Source organism: Montipora foliosa, chromosome 3, assembly GCF_036669935.1.
Source record: "Montipora foliosa isolate CH-2021 chromosome 3, ASM3666993v2, whole genome shotgun sequence".
NCBI lineage: Eukaryota > Metazoa > Cnidaria > Anthozoa > Scleractinia > Acroporidae > Montipora > Montipora foliosa.
Genome location: NC_090871.1, coordinates 891,935 through 904,434, shown reverse-complemented (window position 1 = coordinate 904,434; position 12,500 = coordinate 891,935). Strand labels below are relative to the sequence as shown.

The 12,500-nt window shown below is 38.6% G+C and overlaps 4 protein-coding genes across 4 annotated transcripts in view; 3 read left to right on the top strand and 1 right to left on the bottom strand.

The window, feature by feature from the left end:
- Positions 1 to 1,450, top strand: part of LOC137994375 (olfactomedin-like protein 2B) — a 23,200-nt gene extending 21,750 nt beyond the window's left edge. The window contains exon 7 of the mRNA XM_068839952.1: positions 1 to 1,450. This exon is cut by the window's left edge and continues 472 nt beyond it. The gene's annotated coding sequence lies outside the window, so the exon portion shown is untranslated.
- A 7,553-nt stretch (positions 1,451 to 9,003) lies between these two features.
- LOC137995114 (uncharacterized) lies at positions 9,004 to 9,798 on the bottom strand. The gene has a single exon (XM_068840695.1). The coding sequence runs from the start codon at positions 9,796 to 9,798 to the stop codon at positions 9,004 to 9,006; it is 795 nt and encodes a 264-aa protein (XP_068696796.1).
- Positions 9,799 to 10,267: 469 nt separating this feature from the next.
- Positions 10,268 to 11,353, top strand: LOC137995113 (uncharacterized). The gene has a single exon (XM_068840694.1). It carries the CDS (start codon positions 10,268 to 10,270, stop codon positions 11,351 to 11,353), a length of 1,086 nt encoding a protein of 361 aa, XP_068696795.1.
- Positions 11,354 to 11,623: 270 nt separating this feature from the next.
- Positions 11,624 to 12,500, top strand: part of LOC137995112 (uncharacterized) — a 1,011-nt gene continuing 134 nt past the window's right edge. The window contains exon 1 of the mRNA XM_068840693.1: positions 11,624 to 12,500. This exon is cut by the window's right edge and continues 134 nt beyond it. Within this exon, the coding sequence (XP_068696794.1) occupies positions 11,624 to 12,500 (877 nt within the window).

Genomic DNA, 12,500 nt, shown 5'->3' with positions numbered 1-12,500 from the left:
CAGTCTTGCTTCGCTCTCAGGTTCTTAGTGAAAAGAGAAAATGATGGCGCACGTGGAAGGCTGATGAATATATATTTTCTTTCAAACATCGGACCGAGCTTGGCCTGCATGCGGACGTCTCGGAAGACTTCCGCTCGTCTAAAAATAACTTTCGTGGACATGACATATCCCAAGGACTGGACCGGGAGCCTCATTCTCTGTCCCCTCATTTTCTCTTGAAATAAATGTATTAATTAAAATCGCGTGCAAAGAAAACACAAAATTCGCACACAATTCTTTCATAAATATCCCCCCCCCCCCCTCTAACCTGTCTTGTACCCTTTCGTGGTCTAGCGGCCGTCGGGAGCGCCTCTAAATGATGAGCTACCGAGTTTGAACTTTACTTGAGGTTCTTGTCTGAAAGTCCCTCCACCATGAAAAGTCCTATAAGCAAAATAAGTCTTACGCATGCGCAGGAAAAGCGCCCTCCCCCCCACCCAAAAGATAGTCAGAGCCCACACTTCGTTAGAAGCACAGTATTTCATTTTTTTTTTAATGTTACAATCTCTTGGTCAGTGTTCAGTTTCGAGTCCATAGTCCGAAGTTTAAAGTCAACATTCTGTGACGCAATGATAGGTTTAAGTTAAAGTGCGATCGTAGAATAGTTGTTTACATTTAAAACTGTTGTTAACGGTATGGACTCCAATCAAAACCAGTCACTGATGCTTGACATGTTTCTACGATGGTATTTAAAAATATTTAATACTTTTTCTTAAAGTGGTACTATGATCAAAAAATCATTTCTTTTTTTTCTTCAGATTTTAAAGGCGTGTTCGCTTAACACGTAACTGGCAAAATTTTGAGCTTTGAGTTTTATCCAAAGGCTGTTTATTTTGAGTGTAAGTTTTGAATTCACGGTCCTCCATTACTCACGTTCAAAACTGACCGATTGGGCCTCAGAGGGTTGGATCTAGAGAAAATGACGTCATTTACTCCGGCACTAGCTTAAAATTTCAGCATGTAAACGCAATTTATTATATATGCAAAACACAGGTTTAAAAGTCTGAAAGCCCGAAACTCCCGTGCTGCATATTAATTCAGCCGCGTACACACGCATTGCATTCTTAAACTAGTGAGTGTTTGACGTCATTTTCTCCTCGACCCAGCTCTCTCAAGATTTTAAAATTAGTAATGGCGGACCAATAAATAAGAAAATTCCAGTTAAAATAAGCAGGTGTCTTTTCAAAATCAGAACTTAAAACTTCTGTATTTTAGTGTTTAGTTAACATAGTTTTGAAATCCAAAGAAAAAAAAGAAATGTTTTTTTAGTCGTAGTACCACTTTAACAATACCGAGAGAATGATAAAAGTAGACGCTCCATGAGCGTAAACTGGGATGCTTTTGGTAAGTGTTACACAAAAACAGATGGCACTGAGTTGAGTGGTATTAAACTGCAGCGTTCCAGTCATTTTTTTTTAAGTGTGGAGGGGGGGGGGGGGGGGGGGGGTAATGCCAGAAATGGCCCTTTGGCTCAAACGTTCACACATTGAATTATTTTGTAATGTCGTGTCCCGTTTTGAGGTCTTTTACTTTTTAAAGCTTTGGTAATAAATTCAGTTCAAAGATAACAAAACACGCTCTTGAGTGAAACTCACTCGTTTCTTCTTTAAAGGGGCTTTGTCACTTCAAATGATATAATCCTTGATTTGGGGTGTAGGGATGGCGCAATGATGGGAGCACTCGTTGCGTTAATTGTTAATTTCAGTTTACATTGTGCCCAATTAGTGCTCCAGCACTAGAACGACTAGACACTTAATAAGTTGCTTTCCTTCCCTTTTTTTCCCAAAATGCCCAAAAAATAGGATGAAACATTGCAAGAACCACTTAAAAACTGTTGAGCAACATAAAAGAAATAATGCAAAAGGAAAGAGAATCATTGATGGCCATAGATGTACAAGATTGAAACGGATTACATCGGGGTAATCTTGAAAAAAGTCGGCCCGACGTTTTCAAAATTATGACAAATCGCCTGGAGAAAGGTCGTTTTTTTCATAGAATCGTTTCGTTTGTGATGTAACGATAATTTTATAGGTAAAGGGATTCCACATTACCATTTTTCAGTTTTAAACTCGTGATTTACTAAAGATTTTCCCGGAACACCCCAAAATAACGTGACATAGACCCTTTAAGTAAAATAGTCTGCAAAAAAACTAACTGCAAATTGCTCTGACGGACGTTTTCCAGCATGTCATGCATGTCTAGAGTTGCACTAAGGAAACGTTTATGCCACACGCTAAGGAAGAACTGAAAATGTTGGTTCCGCTTCATAGTTCTCTTATTTTCAGTCCAATCTGATGACAGGTCAAATTGTTTTTTGGTTTACGTTTGCACCAAATGGTATCGCAAACCCAGGAGTTACGGTGTAACACTTTTTCTTCGCGGGGTTTAATTTTTGCGGATTTTGCGGATAGTACTTGATCCGCAAAAATAAGTTCCAGCAGAAAAAAACAACAGCAAAATTAAAAAACCGTAAAAACTTATTCCCGTTAATATAACTAAAAATGGCTTTTAATCCACATAGTGGGGTCAAAAAGATCGTTTATTTTGATATTTGCATTGCGAAAAAGCAACTGGAGCTTGCTACAAACAAAACGAAACGACAAAAGGTTAAGACAATACTTGTCCAGTCTCTGGGGCATAAGAAACGAACTCAAAGCAGTCAATCAAACGGTCACGTTAAGAGCCATTTTCCGAGAAAATCGAAAATCGCAAGACACTCGTAAAAAAATCGATTTTTTTTTTCTTTTGCCAAAACATCCCTTTTAGTGACCTAATTCAAGAAAAAATAGTTTTGGGTTCAAGCGATTCATTGTACGGGAGAAATAACAAAAAGTTTGAAAAATCGATTTATTGCTGCTTTTTGGCGCTTAAAAACAACAGAATCCGACCTCAACTTCGAGAAAACGGTGAACGCATAAGAAACAATCCCTAACATCGAAACTTCAGGCGAATATTATTTCGTTCTTAATCTTTGAAGCCCTAAAAGAAAATTTGAAGAAATAAGTTTTTTACATTTACAATCGACAAGTTTAAAAAGGACATATTTGTGTCTCTTGAAATGTTAGAAAATGAAAGCGAACTTTAACTGTTGAAAAAGCCCTCTGGTATATGCCGCTTCCTAGTAAAACCCATATAGAATAAAGCCTTGGCTATTGAAGTAAATTACGGGAAAGTTTTAGCTCTGGGAATCAAATACAGCCCTGACACTGGAGTAAGCAATTTGAGAATTTCATTTAATAAAATGTATGCAAATTAGACGGCCCGCTGAAGGAATTCATACTAAACGCAAAGTTTAGTGCAAAAGGACTACTTACTGTTGCTAGTAATATGTTTTTACAGTGAAAATGTTATTTTTAGCTTTCAGCTGTGTTGGTGAGAGCCGTAAATAACTTTTTATATGACGACTGAAAAACGTTTGTTCAGCCACATTGCCGCAGCGAAATCATTGAGATCGCAACTTCGAACTGAAACTGTCATCGCTTGATGAAACTCCGTTACCACAATGGTAAAATAGTTTTCTTCAGTGGGAAAAAGCAGAATTAAAATGCATTCGAAACCGTTGACTTCGATTTTGAATTTGTTTAGTTAAGATTTCAAGCCACCACAAGGTCTTATGACTTCTACTGACCCACGAATCGGTTACATATGCCAAGGTCACGTTAGCAAACTGTCACGAAATACTCAATAGCTTCTGTTTTCGGTCTTTGTTTTGTTGGTAAAAAAATACATACAATTTTCACAGAACAGACCTTCTTGCTTTATTTGATTTATATATTTGTATTGGTCCAGACACATGCATATGCTGACTTGTTGTAAAAGACATTCATCACAGTTTTTGATTCAGAGTGAAGGTATATTAAATATTTCCCAAAATATTTCAAACACCAATGTTTCCTTAATAAGTTCGTTATTCCCGAATTTACCACCTTGCAAAAATCCCTACAGCAAAATAAAAAAGCATAAAATTCAACTTTATAGCTTGCTATAGTTTTGTTTCGGATTTGTTTTCTATGATTTTTCCTCCGAAACCAGGATCCCTAGCCAGGTAACTAGAAATTCTCTGTTTCATTTAGAGCTTGTTCACAACACAACTTCAAACTTGAGTGTGCTTATCGCATCCTTGAAACCTTCGAGACCTCCTCAAAATTGTTGAAAAGCCTATTGAGGCTAATAATAATCTTTGAGTTAAATTTGACCAATTCACGCCGCGAGCGCGAGAAAAAGAGAACCACGTCCGCAGGGCTGAATACGCGATGTGGAGTGTTATAAAATTCCACATTCTCGCGCGTAACGCTTTCTCTAGAGACCTCTAGAAATGTTGTTTAGTGAAGAAAAACAAAGTTATCTTTGGTTAACTCAGAGAACTTGCAGAAATACCTCCAGCCTGCATAACAGGCGCTTTATCAGGGGCACCCAACGACGGTTTCCCCCCGAATTACTTTGAAAAGACGTTTTAGGCTATCCAGAGTACTTTTAGATCTCTAGAAATGTTTTCTAAGTGGCGCTAAGAAATTTATATCTGTTCGGGCATCCTAGGGTAACAGTTACGAGGGCTTCAGTGTTATTTTCCCGAACATTTTAGCAGCAATTCAAAGTTTTCCGAAAGTGATAGTTTTTCGGTTCCTTTCTGCATGGCATTTTCGATTCCGAAAATTTTAGGCTTCCTTTCTCTACGAAAAACAACCTAACCTGGGGAGTGAAATGGGAAAAATGAACTTACATAAGCTTCGAAAATTGTGTACATGAATGGAACGGTCATCTAGAAATTTTTAGCCTTCCTCAAGCTATAGAAAATCCTAGGCAATGTTTGCTTCTCCGGCATTTTGCGCGAGGCGCGAAACGCGACGAGGGGAGGAAAAAAATTAAGCTTTATCTTTTTTTATCCCTCGTCTCGCGCTTCGCACTCGTTTCGCGCTTTGAGCAAATGCCGCGTTCGTCTCGCTTGGCTCATAAAGCACCTGTTATGCAGGCTAGAATACCTCTTCACATTTATAAGATAAGGTGTCATTGATTTGTTAGAGCGAGGAGAGACATTTATAACGTGCAAATAGTCACGAACTGAAAGGTAACTGACTGATTTGTAACAAGGACTCAGCCTGACAAACAAGAAATGATCTCACTCTTCGAAAAGGAACGCTCTTTTAAACATAAACAAACTTCAAAAATAAGCAAAGAAAGCAAAACAATGAACGAAATAGATTTTTTCTTGACTTAGTTATTCCGGCGAGAACAAATGGTGAATGATTCACTTCTGGAAGCAGCCTCTGAGGAGAAGTGAGAACACCGTTTAGGAAGAACTCTGCACTTTGTGTACTTTACCAGCCTGTTCACAGACTCTCTTCATTTTTAGATGCACCTATAAAAAAAAGCGCGTTCCGCCCTCTCTCACGGGCAATCGCTTATCTTGTGCGCGCACCAAATTCCCAAAACAGAAAAAACGTCTGTGAGCAGGGTAGCATTTCGTAATACTAGACGGGAATAATTCAATTAAAATGAAATCGTAGAGGCACGTGCTATAGTAAGTTGCGAAACACTTCGTGATAACATATGAATTTTATTCCAGGAGCATTTGACCTGGAAATGTTATATTAATATTGTTCCCAGAGTCGAATATTTCTACACTGATGATCTATAATGAGACGTAGGGTTGTACATTTTTTCATTGGGACAGCTGTAATTGTTTCTTAATCTGTTTACAATGTGTACGAAGTATAGTACGTACAGTCGTATGTGACAAGCTAGCGTGACCAATCTCTGCGCGTTTGTTAAATTATGCGTCATATGATCTTGTTATCCCGTCTAGTATCTGATTTGTTCGCTCAATAAGAGTAATACTCACCTTGTTAACTGTGTGGTTTGAGCAGTGGTTAATTTTCATCATTGTATGTTATTTTCGGACCAAAGCATAATCGGGTTTCATTATTACAGAAGCGTCTGATGACGCTTAATAAGCGCTGCGTGGGAAGTGTTTAGATAGCTCAAGCGCTGAAGTTGCTGGACACATTTTGGTCGAAATCAGTTATGGATGAGTTGCCACAAACAGATTAAAAGAGATGGATTTAACTTCTCTCACAACAAGCAATGGTAAGTTGTTCGTTCAACAACACTTTGCGTTAAAAATATGAATTCATTCAGCGGGCCGTCTAATTTGCATACGTTTTATTTACTCAGATACTCAAATTGCTTACTTTAGTGTGAGAACTGTATTGAATTCCCAGAGCTAAAACTTTCCAGTAACTTAGTTCAATAGCCAAGGTTGTATTCTATATGGGTTTTACAAGGAAGCGGCATATACCAGAGGGCTTTTACAACAGTTAAAGTTCGCCTTCATTTATTAACATTTCCAGAGATACAAATTTGACCTTTTTAAACTTGTCGATTGTAATTGTTAAAAACTTCTTTCTTCAAATTTTCTTTCATAAAATTAAAGAGTAAGTATGTAATAATTCTCGGCTGAAGTTTTGATGTTAGGGATTGTTTCTTATGCGTTCAACGTTTTCTCGAAGTTGCGGTCGGATTCCGTTGTTTTGAGTACGAAAAACCAGCAAAAAATCGATTTTTCAAACTTTTTGTAATTTCTCCCGTACAATGAATCGCTTGAACCCAAAACTATTTTTTCTTGAATTAGGGTACTAAAAGGGATGTTTTGGCAAAAGAAAAAAAAATTCAATTTTTTCACGAGTGTCTTGCGATTTTCGATTTTCTGGGAAAATGGCTCTTAAGCATTTCTAAGGCCTCCAGGATGCCACAGTTTTTCCACGGTCTCGATGATTGAAGGGTTGTTTACCAAACAGTAATAGAAGTTGAAAATAGTCTTGCTGCTTGGAAAGAAAACCGCAAAAATTTGTTCCCGCAAACTTCAAAAAATTGCCAATCCGCAAAATAAAAGTCTCCCATCCATGCTACATGGTAACAGCAAAAGGCAAGCCAAAAGACGAAGAAAAAATAACATCAGAAGGATTAGTGACAATCGATCGTAAAAACATTAAAATTTCTAGGGAAGGGCAGGATGTTCTGTCAGAAGGAAGAGATTAATGACGTGCTAAGCAACCACAAAGATGCACTTGATCACCTTGGGTCAAGGTTCTTGTTTATAATGACTGAAGAATGTTAATCGTTCGTCGCTTTTAGAGTTAAACAACGTACTTTTAGCTAAGAAACTTACGTCTTCGTTTTTTAATTTTGTTGTAATCTTTAATAACTGAATATTTATATTTCATCTGTCGGGTCGGGAAGCCTTCTTTGTCGGGTTATTGACCCGTGACTGGACTCTTATCTGGAAAAATGTTAATCAATCCCTTCACTGAAGAACCATTTCTTTCAATAAGATGCAAAAAATGGACAACAAGCTTCCTTTTAAATAATTCTTGACTGACAAGAATTTGTCGAATTTCAATTTTTTTTTACCTGAAAACTGTGCAGAGTTGAGTACAAATAAATAAAATTATAAATGGCCGGAAAATTGTAAACACAGGCTACTCAAGGTGTTCGATTCCGTCTCACGGTCTCTGGTATCCGACTCGAATAAGTTACCAGAGAATTTTCCGTTTGATTTCAGTGTTGTACATAACATCACCCTTGGTAAAATAATAGAAATACAGCTCACTTTGATTACGGCTCGACGAGCGAATGATTGTTGTCGAAGTCCATTACTCGTCGCTTTTAAAAATCCAGGTATTTATTTTTCACTGCCTGTCTTGTTTATCCAATTAAAGGGGCACGGTCACGGTCTGCGCATGCTCGTGTAGCTGATCAAAACTGACTTTTTCAAGTTACTAGCAATCACAAATTCAAAATGACGTCTAGCGGAGGATCCGGACATGGCGGTAAACGCATCAACTCAGGGCGGAAACGAAAGGTCGAAGACAGAAGGGAATTTGCTTTAGATGAACATAGCATTTGGTTTAGATAAACTTCATTTAATGCAAAATATATGCAAAATTCTTCAACTTACCGATATTTCCATAATGGCGGTAGAGCGTGACAAGTCTCGGAAAGAGTGAATGCTACTGCGCATGTCAACCCGTTACACTGTCTCTTTAACGTTCCATTCGAGAGCTCCATAAAGGTATATTTTGTTTAAAGATCCACCAAAACGCCATTTGCGTTTCAATGACTTTCGACGCCATTGCAGGAAAATTAAATGTTCTACTGTGTCCACCGGATAAAATCTATGCATCTCTACTACCCCCTCAAACCTACCACTCATACGCGTAGAAGACTCTACGCACTAAGACACTACTTAGCAGGGGAGGGACATGAAAGCTTTTTCCCAATACGGAAAAAAAACAAACAAACAAAGAAAATAAACTCATTTTCTAACTAGTTTGCCTATGGCAACCCAGTAATAAAGAGAAGGAGTTCAATTCAAGGAAAATGGAATTTTTTTCTGTCCATAGAATTTTATATTGTCTTTTTTTATTCTTGACTTTTTTTTCTGATTTACTTCTTGTTGCTACCTTTTGATTTAATAACCCATTGAATTTTAGAGAATTAACACTCTATATATTGTAAGTTACAAAAAACGAATTATTATTATTATTATTATTATTATTATTATCTGCAGTAAGACTTTTTGTATGCACAGTGTCAGAAAGCAACACAGGGCGCATAGCGTAACCTGTGAGCTAAGCGAAACTTATTTATAGTACGTAAATAAAACAAGTAAAATATATTCTATATACAAGGCTAAAAGTTAAAAAATTAAAATATTCAAACCAAACGTTTTCGCCTGTTTGCCATCATCAGGGTTAAAATGGGTGACCGTCCGCGCGTACATTTATATCTTATGTAATTCCCAAAGGGAAACGTTTGGAGACAAGAAATGACTTGTCTGTTCAAACTAGGGCGGAATTGTTGGATCATTAGCCCCTCGACGATCCTACGCTTGTGAAAAGTCTGTGCCGAGGAGAGAACACGCCAAGTGAAAGCATGTGATGGGTTTCCCGCAGGTGTTTTGCAGGTTCAGAAGTGTGAGCAGGATTTGAATGCTCCGCAATTCGGGACTGCTAGGTTTCGTACAGTCTCGCCAATGTAATCAACGCCACAAGAACAATCACCTTTGTAAACAACTTTGGATCTGTGAGTGTTTTTGTCTTTGTTGTTAAAGAGGGTTTTGATTTGCTTTGTTTGCCACAGGATTATAAAAATAAAATTGAAATTAGTGAACTTGTTGAGTTTTTCAATAAACGTCTTACTGAGTTTTTCGTTTTTACCGCAAAAAGGGAGCTTGATGAAAACTTTCTTTCGTTCTTCGAAGAGAAAATTCGGAATGATGTTGTCATCATGAGGCAAGTGGTTTAGAAAGTTGTTGATTGTATGCGAAATAAAACGTTTCGGATAACCTGCATTGATGAAAGAAGTTTCTAGAGTTTTTAAGTCCTTGTCAAAATCGGTAGAGATGCGTTTGGCTCTGTGGAGTGCGCTAGTGATGCAATTCCTTTTCCACTTGGTAGGGACCTCAGATTTCCAATGTGTTGGTAGTTTCCCCGGTTTCTTGAAGACGCTGCAATTGAACTTGTTGGTATAACTAAAGGCAGTATCGAGAAAATGGTCGGGGTTTTTCTCGACAGTGAAAACAATGTTAGGGTGGTAGCGATTTAGTCGTTCGAATAGAGCATCAGGCTCGTTCTTTTTCTTCTTAGAGAAACAATCATCAACATACCGATCATAAAATGGCGGGTTGAAAGGTCGGACTACGTCAGCTTCTAATTTAGCCATGAAAATGTTTGCAAGGACTGGAGATAGTGGGTTGCCCATGCCGCATCCATCGATTTGTTTATATAGCTTGCCATTAAAACTGAAAACTGTGTTCTTGGTGACATTGCAGAGCAGGCGTCTGAAGAGTAACTTTGAGCTGAGTTGTGGTAGCTTGTTGTTGGTGTAAATTTCGTGAATGATGTGGTCAATGGTTTCATCAAGCGGAACTTCAGTAAAGAGAGAGGACACATCATATCAGAGCAATACTTCATCATCATCAACAGTTCTGTTACTTAGACGCTCAGCGAAATCGGTGGTAGTTTTGATGCTGTATTCGTTCTCAGTGAGAGGAAGTAGGTAAGAGGCTAGGAACTTGGCGGTTTCGTAATAAAAGGTTCCGCAAGTGCTGACAATCGGTCGAAGTTTCAGATTATCCTTCGTTATTTGCTCATAGTTCTGGAATTTGTGGGTTTTGGCCTTGTATATAGAATATATTTGTATATAGAATATATTTTACTAAGCGAACATTATGGACATCATTTTACCCCAAGGTATCGCATTTTCATATCAAAAACTGAAGTACCTGACATCTAAACTTCAAAGGACCGCTGCTAGTATTGGATTTGTTCAGAAAGCACTGTGGAACTGCGGCACACCAACTTTTGCCATGGTGAATGCAAATTTCGCATCGGAGGATCATCGTTACGCCGCCGTGAAGAGCATCCTTAAAGCGAACCTCCAAGAACATACTCTGAAACTTCGCCGTGTCAATGCTGACCTCTCGATCTTGCGGACAGCTCTTGTATCCAAACACAGAACAGGACCCTTTAAACTCATACATCGTTTGGTATCTAAATCCCTTCGTCAGGAGCGTTTTGATTCTCTTTGTACCAAGAACAAAAAGCTTTCAAAACTTCTGAAAAGTAAGCATGAGCCGAAGCACTTTTCAGTACCTATTATTAACCTTTCGGGCCAAGTTATCGCTGATGCTACCTTACATTATTTACGTTATGGACTTAACCACAGTTTCAACGACAAGAATCGGCACGTGAAACTTAACCTCCTGTCGGAGTTTGAACTTCTCCTTAACCAAGTTAGCTCAAGCATTCCTGTTTGTCAACATGAAGATTTCAAACATTTCCTCCGTGTTTATTCTAACCTCTTCCACCAAAACATTTTCAGCACTTCTGACTACACTTACAAAGTCTTACATAAACTAGCATCAGATCCCGACCTGGTGGTCCTCTCTGGCGATAAAGATTCATCTGTCGTCATTATGCAACGCGCCGACTACGTCAACAAACTTGAAACTATGATCGAAGAAGGCATCACTAACGGGAAATACATGGTGACTGAGGACAACACACTAAAACCTTTTCAAGATTTTCTGACCCGAAAGTTCAAGTCATCTCTGCCACTGAATAAGGTCAAACCGACATCAAACCAGCCGGCTTTCCTATATGGGACTGCCAAAACCAACAAATTCCAGAACTATGAGCAAATAACGAAGGATAATCTGAAACTTCGACCGATTGTCAGCACTTGGGGAACCTTTTATTACGAAACCGCCAAGTTCCTAGCCTCTTACCTACTTCCTTTCACTGAGAACGAATAGAGCATCAAAACTACCACCGATTTCGCTGAGCGTCTAAGTAACAGAACTGTTGATGATGATGAAGTATTGCTCTGATATGATGTGTCCTCTCTCTTTACTGAAGTTCCGCTTGATGAAACCATTGACCACATCATTCACGAAATTTACACCAACAACAAGCTACCACAACTCAGCTCAAAGTTACTCTTCAGACGCCTGCTCTGCAATGTCACCAAGAACACAGTTTTCAGTTTTAATGGCAAGCTATATAAACAAATCGATGGATGCGGCATGGGCAACCCACTATCTCCAGTCCTTGCAAACATTTTCATGGCTAAATTAGAAGCTGACGTAGTCCGACCTTTCAACCCGCCATTTTATGATCGGTATGTTGATGATTGTTTCTCTAAGAAGAAAAAGAACGAGCCTGATGCTCTATTCGAACGACTAAATCGCTACCACCCTAACATTGTTTTCACTGTCGAGAAAAACCCCGACCATTTTCTCGATACTGCCTTTAGTTATACCAACAAGTTCAATTGCAGCGTCTTCAAGAAACCGGGGAAACTACCAACACATTGGAAATCTGAGGTCCCTACCAAGTGGAAAAGGAATTGCATTACTAGCGCACTCCACAGAGCCAAACGCATCTCTACCGATTTTGACAAGGACTTAAAAACTCTAGAAACTTCTTTCATCAATGCAGGTTATCCGAAACGTTTTATTTCGCATACAATCAACAACTTTCTAAACCACTTGCCTCAAGATGACAACATCATTCCGAATTTTCTCTTCGAAGAACGAAAGAAAGTTTTCATCAAGCTCCCTTTTTGCGGTAAAAACGAAAAACTCAGTAAGACGTTTATTGAAAAACTCAACAAGTTCACTAATTTCAATTTTATTTTTATAATCCTGTGGCAAACAAGGCAAATCAAAACCCTCTTTAACAACAAAGACAAAAACACTCACAGATCCAAAGTTGTTTACAAAGGTGATTGTTCTTGTGGCGTTGATTACATTGGCGAGACTGTACGAAACCTAGCAGTACGAATTGCGGAGCATTCAAATCCTGCTCACACTTCTGAACCTGCAAAACACCTGCGGGAAAACCCATCACATGCTTTCACTTGGCGTGTTCTCTCCTCGGCACAGACTTTTCACAAGCGTA